Source organism: Numida meleagris, chromosome 4 (genome assembly GCF_002078875.1).
Source record: "Numida meleagris isolate 19003 breed g44 Domestic line chromosome 4, NumMel1.0, whole genome shotgun sequence".
NCBI classification, from domain to species: Eukaryota; Metazoa; Chordata; class Aves; order Galliformes; family Numididae; genus Numida; species Numida meleagris.
The window spans coordinates 50,464,004-50,477,769 of record NC_034412.1 but is presented as its reverse complement, the minus strand read 5'-3'; the positions used below and the strand labels follow the sequence as shown (position 1 = coordinate 50,477,769).

General features: G+C 48.1%; 1 protein-coding gene across 2 annotated transcripts in view; it reads left to right on the top strand.

Annotated features, from left to right (window-relative positions):
* The window catches only part of ANTXR2 (anthrax toxin receptor 2), a 107,307-nt gene continuing 102,128 nt past the window's right edge, over positions 8,588-13,766 (top strand). The window contains exons 1-3 of one of the 2 annotated variants that reach the window (XM_021394833.1): positions 8,591-8,784; positions 9,124-9,195; positions 11,878-11,949. In XM_021394833.1, the coding sequence (XP_021250508.1) occupies positions 8,660-8,784; positions 9,124-9,195; positions 11,878-11,949 (269 nt within the window). In that variant the 5' untranslated portion in view covers positions 8,591-8,659. Of the gene's footprint in view, positions 8,785-9,123; positions 9,196-11,877; positions 11,950-13,766 lie in introns of both variants that reach the window. The other variant, XM_021394834.1, reaches the window with a different exon arrangement.

Here is a 13,766-nt window from a genome sequence, read left to right as displayed (position 1 = left end):
TGGAAAAAGCCATCCCCAAATCTCGACCATCCTCACGGCAGAAAGCTCCCTATTTTTCATTGTGTTGGTTCTTACTCTCCACCAACATCTGCCGCTATGATTATGGTCTCTAATGAGCTTCTAAATCACATCACAGCATTCTGTGCTGATGAGCCGCAGTCAGTAACTAAGTGTTTCCTCCTGCAAGATGTGAAACGCTTCCTACAAAACGCTGAGTGCTCGCAATTCTCCCAACACAAAAGGTGAGAAACTGTTTTTTTTAGCATGTCTTATTTGAGGAAACCCAGGAACTGAGTGATGCATGGAGAGATCTGAGCCTGCCTGCTTCGCACATAGTGCAAGTGGAAAACAACACAGAAACACACCCCCAAAAGATGAGAGCAGTTTCAGGGACTCTCCTTAGCTGTTGACCCCCTTAGAGCAGGCAAGGGAATCCAGGGAGCCCCATGGGCAGCCAGCTGACCCATGGGGATTCAAGGCAACTTTCAGGTGTCACACGGACACATCACAGCCCTTTTTCTTCCTGCTTCGGACTCTCTTCTAGCATATATCCAGAGCCTAACTTGTGTGGCACCGCCTCACCATGGGCTGAACCAGGCATGGCACACACACCCAGTCCTGTCTCAGGAGAACTGGGATGGAAGAACGTAGGTGATTTATTCATCTATTTGCAGGATGTGTATGATTTCTCATCAGGTCAGTAATGAGGTGATGACTCCTCATGGGTGACTCAGGCTTTGTCTTCCCCTTCTGCTCCAGCGGCTCATGGGAAGAGAAGTAAGGAGGGCTTGGTTTATAGCACAATTTCATGGATGTACTCCTTACTTCCTGCAGATAAGGATGCATACAGCTGATGCAAGCCAATCCATCCACAAACTAACACCTGCATTCAGCTGGGCACAAAGCAACACTCCTCCCCACCACCCAGAAAGACCATTCAGGACATGTCCAGTTCAGCAAGATAATGCTACTCTGCACACATAGGGATTCAGTATCCCCCTCTACCAAATCCCAGAGAAATAATGGTCCACCCACATAGTTGTTGTCTTAGGAAGCAGCTGAGTGCTGGAAACATAGCAAGGAAGATATTGAAAAGGTGTTCTTCCATTTCTTCTGGTCTGCAGGCACCCAACATCCAAGCCCACCAAATGACCCTGGGGTTGCAGCCATCTCCAAGGTTTCTTACAAGGTTGGGAATAGGAAACTCCAGTGAACATGCAAAAGAACAAGGCAGTACTTCCAAGCACACAGGAGCAGGAAGCAGACAGGGCACACACGCCGTTGTGTATCTGTGCCATGAGGCATCTTGGCTGATTGCCGAGTGAGGTGCCTGTGCTGTGACTCAGCACTGTCCCTGGCACAGGATGTGAGTTCCAGGTGAGCCAATCCCTGCCTTGTTTGCAACAGTGTCTAGGGGAGCAAAGCACCTCCCAGCCTCAGCTTGGCTCACCAATGCTGGGAGGAATCATTCAGCATGAATGCTAGAACATTGCCATATCAGAAGGGAGTGTAATACTCCAGGTCTTTTTCTAAGGTCATCACTCTACATCAGCTACAGATATTTCCCCAAACTATTGCTAGTAGTGTCATCCACATTCAGCCAAGATGACGGATTTCCACTGGCCTCGGTAAACAGGGTAGTGGCTGCCAAAGCACCATAAACATGAAATGTGGATACAGCTGCTTCACTTGCTTGTCTCTGGGTGAAGACCTCTGCCCTTCCTGCCTGTTGCAGATAATTGCATTTACTGATCTGCCAACATCACCATTCAGAATGAAGCCTAGACTCCCTGGCAACACTGCTCCACTCCCACCTATAGTAACCACACAAGCGTAGGAAGAAAGACCCATAACTTCTTCAATTACAGAAAGTAGTGCATGTCAGGACTGCCTGCTGCATTGCACAAGCTGACCTTTCTGAAGCTGAGAATCTGAGGAAGAGGTAGTTTAGAGTCACAAAAAGATTAAACACCAGTCAAGATGCATCACAACCACCTCCCTTCCATCCACCAACACACTCTTACCCCTTGGCAGACAGGAACTGCTACATCTGGGCACCAGTGCTGCCCACTTGGTCATGGTCTGACCTCTTGCAGTCCAGACAAGCCACTTGCTCAACATACAATAAATGCTCAATTCATATTCAAACTCTGGACTTTGATATGCTAAGCCTCAAACGTTTCCGAAGATACCAACTGCACAGCCTTCCCACCCTGACTCTGCCAAAGAAGTTGCTTCTAGAGCTCTGTGCCATGGTAGTTCTCTCTTCTCTATCAGGGCAGGACTCCCTACCTGGAGATTTGGACCAGAGAGCAGAGCAGGAGCCCACACTACAGACCCCACTCATTCCTCCTCCTCTGTGGCACTGGGCTCCAGCTCTTACCTGTGAGTAACAATTCACAAAACCTTCAGGAAAGGTCCAGGGTCTCCTTGCTCACCCTACACAACCGTATCACATCCCTCTCCTATAGCTGCTCATTGCCTAAACCATTGCATGTTCACAGCCACTCCATGAGAGACACATAGAGATTTCCTCAGCACAGCACAGCCCAAGCCCCTCCAACAGCATCCTCACCCCATGATGCAGAAACAGCCAAATTCACCTCATCTCACTAAGCTGAACCAAGCCAAGCCCCAGGAGTTCTGTCCCACAGCTGCACCACCCAGCAAAAATGAAAGGGGGCTCAGGTGTTGCCTCTTATAATCACAGACCCACCACCAGCTGCTGTGGGCTACACCCTACCAGCAAAAAAACCCACCAAACGCTCTTCCAGACCTTCAAGCTCCAACCTAAGCAAGGTGTTTTGGCATGTTCCATCACAACACTGAGCTGCAGGGCAGTGTATGCAAGTGCAGCTCTCCGTGACTGTAGCTTGCTGGTGATCGCATGCCGGAAGAGTGTTGCACAGATGACTTCACGAAACAAAATTAAGAATCATGCATCAGAGAGGACATTGCCACAGCTCTGGCGTAATTAGGAGCCATCATCATCAAGCACAGGAAATTGGCACATCTGCTTTTTCAGGCTGTCGGGCACACTGTCAGAGGGAGCTGTGCTGCATCTCTGAGCCTTGCAAAGCACAAACATTTATGCAGGCTCCGCGAAAACAGTGGCGTATGCAGTTTTTCATCATTTATCCTCCCAGTGGTTATGTTCCCTTTCTACCCCTAGCCCCTGGAGGGAACACTGATCTGACAGTGCCATATTATTTCTTTCCTCCAGCCCCAAAGAGCTCTGGCTTCAAACCAGTGTAACTCCACAGAACAAAAGTTACATTTCTGTTGGGTGCACCCAAGAAGGGGTTTACTTCTTCCCCTTAGAGTCTGCAATAAAACCCCAGCAAGTCACTTGGCTGCGGGATGAAGACATGCCACTTTTTCTTTCTATTCTTTTTCCCTTTGGGTGCCCACTCAGAGATGTGTTGTTCCCTTCATGGGATACACTGAACTGCTGCTTGCTGTGGCCATGCGTTGTTTCCCAAGAAGACCAAACAGGGTCACTGCAGCCCCAGAGTTGTGCAAAAATCCCATCCGGAGTCATCCGTTCCTCAGTGCTGCTCCCAGCCAGCAGCCGCTTCTGGCATAAGATTTGATTTTTCCATCATGCTTTTTTTTTTTCCCCTCTACTAGGCCAAGGCTGATTTAGCTGCACTCTGCAAGGTCTGCACTGGGATAGTACACATCTTCGTCTTTCTTTTCAGTCCCTCTGCTCATGCGGGAAACAGTGCTGCGTGTCCCTGTGTAGTCTTTGTGTTAGAAAATCAGGGACCCTCTCCCCTTTGTTGAGAACAGGAATGGTACCACTTATGACCGTCAGCAACTACAGGCCCACTGTGCACATATCACTGACAGATCTCCATATTCTCCTATGGAAGTAAACACATTGCTGACTTTCAGGTTTCCTAGTTTTTGGAGTTGAGAGCTGGCTTTCCCCTTCTGTGTTTTTGGCTACGTATTTCCAGCGGTTATCACAAACTGTTTTGGTGTGTTGGAAAGCAGTGACTATTCAGGAATTCTGAGCTTGCATAATTCCTAGATTTGTCTAGACAGATATTTTCCATCGGCATGATACATGCAACAGCACATGGACATGAGTTCCTGTGTTACTTAATGCTATCCTTTTTATTTATTCATTTATACACTGATGTACAGAATGCAGGCAGACCACTGGGCTACATCTGCAAGGCAGAGGAGGGATTTGTTTGGGTAATCTTCCAGCAGGCAGCTCCTCAATGACAGCTGCACGTTGTACTATTCCTGGACTTGCAGTGGCTGCTCTCCTCCTTTGCAAAGGATGAGACTTGATGTCGACAACCCAAGCTGAGCTGCCTTGAGTCACAGACTCATTAAGGCTGGAAAAGACCTCTAAGATCGCCAAGTCCAGCCCTGACCCATCCCCATCATGCCCACTAACCATGTCCTTCAGTGCTTGAACACCTCCAGGGGCAGAGACTCCACCACCTCTCTGTGCAGCCTGTGCCAGTGCCTCACCAGTCCTACAAGAGAGGACTTGGCAGCAAAGTTGTGCTGGTCTCTGCATGCACCTTCCCAGTCAAAAGTTCTTCTTGCTGCAGGTGTGGGAGCACTACCCAAAGAGCTTCCACAGGCAGCTGACCCAGTGTCAGACAGAGGTCTCCTGGTGCAGGCAAGAGCAGCAGGGACCCCTCCTTCTGCTGCAGGGACCCCTCCTGCTGCTGCTCTGTGTTAGCCTTTGTTCATCCCTATGCATCCCTACAGCAATGGAGGAGGCAGGGAAAGAGGTGAGAGAGAGAATGGTCTGATGGGTTCTGAGAACCAGGCGAGGAAAATACATAAACACAGCCAGAGCCAAATCCATGTAAATATCCACAAGCTGCTGCCCTGTGTATCTCTGTCCATCTCTGCTTCACTTCACCCCTCCAGCAAAGCAGGCTTGTGTTATCCGCTGCTTCAGCAGAAACTGCAGAGCAAGAGAGGAATTCACACACACTTGGAAACTGGGAAGGAGCAGCCTCTGGCTGTCACAGACCTCAGGCTGGCAAGGTTGGATCTCTGCAAACAGCTGAAGCAGTTTCCAGCTGCTGGATGATGTGACACATCCTAGCAAGGCTTGGGGAGGGCTCCACAGGCTGAGCTCAGCCATGTGTTGGGGACCCTTTGCTGGGTCTGCAGAGAGGGAGAGGCCAGAGCTGCTCTGCAGTCCTTAAACGCAGAGGATTTACAGCCTTTGCTTTTGCCAGGTCTTTGCAGGTGCTCAGCCCTTAATCTGCTGTGTTTTGAACACCCACAGGGACTGTAAAATGCAGCTCACTTGCCCTTTAGCCTTGCTAGCTCAGAAATACAAAGAATTTCATGCGCCAGATCTTTGGTGGATGTAAATCGTGCTTGTGTGGATGAAGCTTTCAGCCATTAAGTTACTCAAGTGCGATGCAGCGAGGATTGAATTCCAGGTGTCCTTCTCTTTTCCCTTTATATTGCTGAGCACATTATATGACATGGTGCATCTCTGGTTAGTGCATGTCTTCCTCCACCCCATCTCTGCTGTCCTCGTTTCATTCTTTCTGTAAGGGGTAGTACTTATTTAAAGATCAAGGTTGTTTGTAAGTGTGTAGTGGGAAAATAGAAAGCACTTGTTTGATCTCATTATAGGAGAGCTGTGTTGTGATTCAGTGTAGCAAGAGAATACTTCAAATTTTGCCCGGAGTCCTGTGGTTTCAATAACCAGTGTAGCGTGGGAAACCTGTCTGCTGGAAGTGAGAAGGAGTAGACGGATGTTAGAGATATCAGCTTTGCCAGCTCATCACAGCTGTGGCTGACGCAGGATCCTTCCCCTATCTAGTCACAAGAATGATGTTGACTCAGAGATGGAGGCTCCATGAGTATAACAAACTGAACTGTGCTTTGTTTTCCCGCAGTCGGACAGCCTCATTGACTCACTGCTCCTGTGATGGATACCATGGTGGGAGGCAAGCTGCGATAGAGCTGAGAGCCCCAGGACATCATTTTGCTAGGAGAACATAACGCATCCTGAGACCAAGGGAATGTCTGGCTGAATGTTAGGAAAAGGTTCTTTATCAGGGAGTGGTGGGCATGAAATAGGCTCCCCAGGGCAGTTCATGGCACTGAACTTGCCAGAACATAAGAAGTGTATGGACAAAGCTCTCAGCAATACGGTCTGATTTTTGGGTGGTGCTGCATGGAACCAGGAGCTGGACTTCATGATCCTTATGGGTCCCTTTCAACTCGGAATACTCTGTGATTCTACGATGTCATGAGACAGAATGCTGAGTTGAGCCCCAACCTGAAGAGTATTGAGGACTGCGGACCTGGAGAGCTGCACACCTTCGGCTCTCCACCACTGGAGCTCTGAATGCAGTCTACTAAAAGCCAAAGCTGCCTGCACTAAAGGCTATCAAAACAAAATGGTGAACAAAAGAATAAGCCTTTTTAATTCCAATCCCATTGGTTGCTTGTCACATAGTGCTTGTGGCAAAAACTCTGCAAAGGAAACAAAGAAATAGTGGATAGACATTTATTTTTAACTTGGAAGATAATTTTGGTTTATGCAGCTTGTGGCTGGAATTTTTCATCAGAGAAAACTCACGCATCTTTTTAGCCCTCAGAAAATATTTTAAGATTATAAAGCATATTTGAACTTCCTGTGAAAACCTGAAGGCCCAGATGGCAAAATCCGAAGGATAATATTCTTGCAACGCTTTCTGCAGTGCCTCATGCTCACTGCGAAGGATCCGGCTTATGCTTCAGACCAAATGCTCTCTCTATATTTAGCTTTGCACAGTCTATTGTGAATAGACGTGTTTCAGTGGCAACCACGTTGAAATTGAGAGAAATTGGTCAGCATGCATGGTTGGAAACATGGGTGGTGTTTTGGTGTTGGACTCGGTGATCCCTGTGGGTCCATCCAACTCAGGGCATTGTGTGGCTCTGTGTCTATGACTGAGCATTCAGTGATTCCATGGTTCTATGACTTGGATATTCTGCGAATCTATGGATCTAGGACTTGGATATTTTAGAATCACAGAATCATTAAGGTTGGAAAACACTTCCAAGATCACTAAGTCCAATCACCAACCCACCCTCACCATGCCCACCAGCCACGTCCCTCAGTGCCACATCTCCACAGTTCTTGAACACCTCCAGGGAAGGTGACTGCACCACCTCCCTGGGCAGCCTGTGCCAGTGCCTCACCACTCTTTCTGAGAAGAAATTTTTCCTAATTTCCAACCTTAACTTCTCCTGGTGCAACTTAAGGCCATTCCCTCTTGTCTAATCGTTATTATCTGGGAGAAGAGGGCAACTCCCACCTCACCACAACAGCCTTTCAGGCAGTTGTAGTTAGCAAAAAGTTCTCCCATGCTGCCTCTTCTCAAATTGAACAACCCCAGTTCCCTCAGCTGCTCCCCATAAGACTTGTGTTCCAGACCCTGCTCAGCTCTGCTGCCTTTCTCTGGTCGTGCTCCAGGGCCTCGTCTTTCTTGCAGTGAGGGGCCCAACACAGTGCTTAAGGTGTGGCCTCACCAGAGCTGAGTACAGAGGAATGACCACCTCCCTGCTCCTGTTGGCTGCAGCATTTCTGACATGAGCCAAAATACTGTTGGCCTTCCTGGCCAGCTGGGCACACTGCTGGCTCATGTTCAGTTGGCTGTCAGTTAGCACCCCCAAGTCCTTTTGCTCCGTGCAGCTCTCCAGCCTCTCTGCCCCAAGCCAGTAGTGATGCATGGGGCTGTTGTGACCAAAGGGCAGGACCCAGCACCCAGTCTTCTTAAAGCTCGTCCCATTGGCCTCAGCCCACCCATCCAGCCTGTCCAGATCCCTCTGTAGGGCCTTCCTATCCTCAGGCAGATTGACACTTTCCCCCAGCTTGGTGTCATTTGCAAACTTACTGAGAGTGCACTCAATCCTGTCGTCCAGGTCATCAATGAAGATATTAGATGGGGCTGTCTGCAGTACCGACCCATAGGGAACACCACTCATGACTGGTCACCAGCTGGATTTAACTCCACTCACCACCATGCTCTGTGCCCAGCCCTCCAGCTGGTTTTGTACACAGAGAGGAGTACACCTGTGCAAGCCATGGATGGCCAGCTTCAGTGATTACTCTGTGATTCCCTGGCTCTATGACTTGGAAGAACTTTGTGTTGGTTTGGAGCAAAGCTGAGTGCTCAGCACCCCTGGCAAAGGGTGAGAGCTCACAGAGGGAGCACTGACCTAAAATCGTAAAAACAATACAGTGACAGCACAGTCTATGTGAGGCCCCTGGTTCAGTAGATGGCATGCTCCGTGCCCAGGTGCGGGCTGAGTCCCAGCGAGGGGGCAGCTCCGCGGGCTGTCAGAGGGCAATGCCAAATGCTCGGGCTCCGATTTAACCGGAGTTTCCGTGGTTACTACGGAACAGAGCACTCCCAACCCCAGGGATCGGCGGGGAGGAGGTGCCTGAGGCGGCGGCGGCGGCGGCGGCGGCGGCGGGCGACGGGCGGGAGGCGGGCGGAGGGCCACAAAGGGGCGCGCCGAACCCGCCCGGCCCCGGCCCCGGCCCCCGCCTCGGGCGCCGCGGGGAGGAGAGGGCGGGGTAGGGCCGGACGGGGGGCGGCTCTTCAGCAGCGCCGAGCGGAGCACGGCCGCGCCGGGCCGCGTCCCCTCACCGCCGCTCCGAGGCCCCATGGCGCGGCCCGCGCTGCCGCTCCTCCTCCTCGTCCCGCTGCTGCTCCCCGCCGCCAGCCCGGCCCCGGCCGCCGAGCAGCCGTCGTGCCACGGCGCCTTCGACATGTACTTCGTGCTGGACAAGTAAGACTGCGCGGGGCCGCTTTGTCTGCCGGCGGCCACCGGGTGCGGGCGGGGGGCGAGCAGGGGGGGCCTGGCCGTGGGGGTGATCTACCCCCCCGCGGCTCGCGGGAGGGAGTTTGAAGGCAAAACGCGTTTTCCGAGGGAAAAAAATCCGTTTTTCGGGCAGCATCTGCCGCCCCTCCCCCGCGACAGCTGTTGGTGCGGGAAGTTTGTGCCGAGGGAGGAGGCACCGCGACACGGAGCAAAGCGAAGGGCTCCGCGCGGTCCGAATCCCTCCCAGAAACGGCCCTCTGCCCTTTGTCCGTAAGGCTGCTGAATGTGCTCTGGGTTTCTCTGCAGATCCGGGAGCGTGGCACAGAATTGGCACGAGATATTCGACTTCGTCAACCAGCTGACGGAGCGGTTTGTGAGGTGCGTTTCGGTCCTTCCAACATCTGTAAGCTCTGTAGATGTGTTTCACAAATGCAATGAGAGATTGGCTTCTGTGCCCACAACAGTGCAAACTTTCACTCCATCTCCTCGTGTTTAGAACTGAATAAGAAGGTGATAACATGCACCTCTAAACACTTCATCTCTCAAATGACTTACAGATGCCATCCAGTATTTTTATTTTTTATTTTTTACCCTGTGAGCTTCACGGTTTATTTCTGATAGAATATGTCTTGAAGATTGCATTCAGAGCTGTAGGTAAAGCAGGCTGCCTGGTTATGGGTCTGTCTGTGTGTGAACGTGTGGTGCAGGTGACAAGGAGCAGCCTTTAAGTGGATGGGGCGAGGCTCTTTGCTGTGGTGTGCAGTGGAAGGACAAGGGGCACAAGCTGGAGCATAAGAAGTTCTATACAAACATGTGGAGTAACTTTCCTGTGGGGGTGACAGAGCACTGGAACAGCTGCCCAGAGAGGCTGTGGAGTCTTCTTCTCTGGAGACATTCAAGACTTACCTGGACGCTTTCCAGTATGACCCGCTGCAGAGAACTGCTTTAGGAGAGGGTTGGGCTGAGGGATCTCCAGAGGTCTCTTCCAATCCCTGCAATTCTGTGATTCAGGCCTGGACAAATTCCCAGGAAGTTTCTGCCATGGTGACTGTGTTCAAGTTGTACAGATGTGTAATCAGCTCTGTGTGTAGCTGGCAGGCGTGGGTGCTGCAGGAATGCTGTGCAAACACTGCTAGCTACAGCTGAGTGCAACCAGATGAGGGTGGCTGTGCAGTATCATCTCCTTAAAAAAAAAAAATAATAAAAAAAAAAAAATTGAAGCAAATAGTCCCCCACACACAGACATCAGTGTGGCAGTTTCTGCTAAGGAAAAAGGTGCAGTGGGCACTTATAATCTAATAAAAGGATATAGATAGGGCTGAGTAATTTAATACTTCCCACATCCGTCATCTGCAAAGCAAACCTTGCCTAACTCAAGTGGGTGACCTGAGGTTTTGCAAGTTTTATAAGGTTTAATATCAAAAAAGAAAGCCTGAGGAGACCATAGCACCACTTCTTTTGCAGTGAGTGATGAAAAATATGCTTGTGCCACTGAAAGGGTGGTGCTTGTCCAGTGTAAATCCCAGTTCCTCATCTTGTACAGCCAAACTGCTCCTTGCAGCAGTTGTGGAGAGGAGCTCTGGCTGCCGTCCTTAAACTGAAGGGAGTAGCTGTGGGCAGAACCACAGAGAACCATTTAGTAGCAGTTTTCTTCAGCAAAAGCTTTCACTGAAGAATTAACTCTGAGCTGTGAGACCTGTGTGCATCTGCTTACCATTCTGGCTTGTCTGTAGTGCAGTATTTGTAGTGACAGTGTTGTGTGCTGGGCATCTTGGTTCTGAAGTGCAGGGCTGCTTGGTACTCATACAATGTTCCTCCATCACCTGGGTGCTGGGAACACAAATGGAAATGGAACATCTTACGAAGAAGACAGTTTCCTGAAGTTAGTTAAGTTGTAACTTTGAGGTTTTGGTCATCAGAGAGTTGCGTCTCAAAGAGGGAAGTCTCACATTGCTTGGGTTGGATGGTGTAATCCACAGAGAGGGGGATTTTCGTTGTTTGTTATTGGGCAACTGCTTACAGCAACTAATACAGCTGATAACTCACAGCCTGGATTATAACTGCATTTATAGCAACTCAGAACTTTTAGTGTTCAGCACCTTAATGGGTAAGACTACAATACTGGATCTTATATCCAAGTTCTCTGCAGCCAAAGGTTTGCTCAGTACTTTTATTTCCACAGTGTCAATAATTTTAAGTTATATCGACACAAATTAACTGAAATTTTTTGGTCATTTACCTTTACAAATGGTAACCCAGTACATTAGTGATGATTCCATGAATTATACGTAGTATGCATACAGTGATTTATGAAATTTACCAAATATATTGAAATTGGCGTGAATAAAAATTAAAGGCAAGCAGGACAGGTGTTGTTACAACTTACCTTAGGAAAGTTATTATCTTGGCCTTCTGGAATGTAAGTTCCTAAGGGATGCATTTTCCAGTAATGGCTGGAGGTAATTCCTCTTAGTCTTGCTGGAAGAGACAGGTAGGCTTCTCCAGAAAAAGATTTAATTCCTTAATAAAAATAATTTTGCACAGTATTGCTTTTTACAATGCCATTTCCCTAGATCCTTTTATGGAGGTTGATCTTAAGTTACACGGCTCTGTGTCACAGTAACTAGCTTTTGCACGTGTCCATGTGTAATACCCCAGAGCAAGAGTGTACACTGAGTGTATGGCTCCAGGTTATTTTTATACCAGTGACCACAAAAGCACACTTTTTATGCGTTGGTAGATCAGAACCCATGGATTTCACGTTCTGTTGGGTCACATGAGTTTCTAATTCTTAAGTTCAGCACCTGTTGATTTGGATTTCAGTCAGGCAGGAAAGAATAATATTTCTGCTACTTGGTTCTCAGTATAGATCTGGAAGAGAGATGGGCAGAAACACATTAGTTCCTTTCTCATTCTTGGTTATGTTCAAAAGTGTGTTCTTCTGAAGTTAGAGGATAAAGATGATAATAATGAAGCATGAGTATGTGAGTAGAATGCTGTGCATCTGTACTTTTTGTTTGACTAAACTCTTTTTTTTTTTTCTTTTCCATCTTTTAAAAGCCCCAAGATGAGATTATCATTCATCGTGTTTTCCTCCCAGGCAAAAGTCATTATGCCATTAACTGGAGACAGGTTAGTGCACTGCTTTTTAAATTTCCCTCTCCCTCTATCCACCAAGGGCTCTTATTAAATCAGAGGAGCAGATACTGCCCAATAACTGATACCTTGAAGCAGTGGCCAGTCATGAGGCCTTCGTGCAGAGCTGGGTTTAATTTTGTAAAGCAGGGTCTGTAGATAAAAGTTTTCAGGGTTTCTTAATGTCTAGGTAAAGCACACAATGGTAAATTAATATTTCCTGTAATCACATATTAGGTATGTATTTTCTAATAATGTCTTCAGAGCAGGTTTTAGACAGTGGAGTTTGTGTCATTTGAAAGGTGAGAGGTCTTTCTGGCACCATGGGCATGTCTTGATGCATGTCTTGATCCCTTCCATTCAGTCTATGTTTTCAAGTGCAGTGGAAGGCAAGGCTACTTGCTCTGATTTCACATGAATAGGATACCATTTTGTAGAATCTCTACTTTCAGCAGAGATCTGTTGTAATGTCTGAAACCACCAAGGTCCTTGAGAAATCCCTTCAAACCTGTCAGAACAACGTGTCCTCACCGTCTCTTTTCTGTCCAGAAACCAAACACGCTGCACAACTTTGTGGATTTAGAGCAATTGGATAAATCAGATAGGAATCATTACTGAACTGTGAGTGAAAGAGAGGTAGTTCTTCCTTTCTGTTCCTTTTAGTAGAGTCAAGCTAAGCATGATCTCTCGTATTTGTTCAGGTTACTGTTTTTTTTGCTTTTTTTTAAATAATTCATAAAAGCAAGTACAACACTTACTGAAGAGAACTGTCATTGGCAACAAGCAGGCTGGCACCCTAGAAACAGGCTGTCCAATGACACAATTCCCCTCCTGTTTAGCATTTGAAACACTGGTCTGACTTGAGACCAGCCAAGTGTCTCCCCCCACCCGCACTCCAGTGCCGGATCTGCTCTCTGCAGGGACAGACAAGGTTATAAGCCATTTTTCCAGATGGCTTGAGAGAGGTCAGGAGAGGACATTTAAGCCCATTCCAAGGACTGCTCAAGTCAATGAGATCCTTTCTCTCCATTTCAATGGGCCCTTAATCCCTGCCAGTAGCCTGTTCCTTATCAAACTCATTGATAGCACACAGACCACTCTGAATGCTTGGACAGAACTCTGGAATCGTGCCATGGAAACACAAGTGCCTTTCTCTCTCTGTGTCTGTGGCACATTTCAGGCTGTGGAAAAACCATGTTTTTCTTGGAAACCTACTTTAAAGCATGGGAAGAACCCATTTTAGTTGCTGAGTTCCTCTGTCAAACTTTTCTTCAATGCAAGGTTTGCTGATGCTTTTCTGCATGGGGCAAAGGAAAGGAAGCCCTTAGTTGTTTAGGAGGAATTATAAGGAAGATGAAGAAGGGGACAGAAGTGACTGAAACCATATGCACATCAGTAAGAAGGGATGGGTACAGCTGGAACAGATGTTATTTAAATGTAGAGGAAGTCAACAGTTAAAAATTGCTTCGAATTCCACACCCTAGTTGTTCTGAATAGGAGATGAGGATGTAAAATACAGTGCAATATCAGGGATGTGAAACTGCACTGTGTGTGATGATGGGATGTTGCTGATTTGCGGAATCAAACTCCATAACCCGAGATTAGGTTAAAAAGCAGGTATGTTTATTATGGTGCTGCACCCACACTGGATGCGAGGGGGTCACCGCCCTACCAAACTCGCATACCCATGGGCAGAAATGTTAGATATTTAAAAGCCAAGCTTATACATATTCAGCAGGTTTCCTGGGACCCATCTACATATTCATAATTTCCCAGGAATTCCTTTGCATACAGTCCCTCCCCCTGGTGCATGC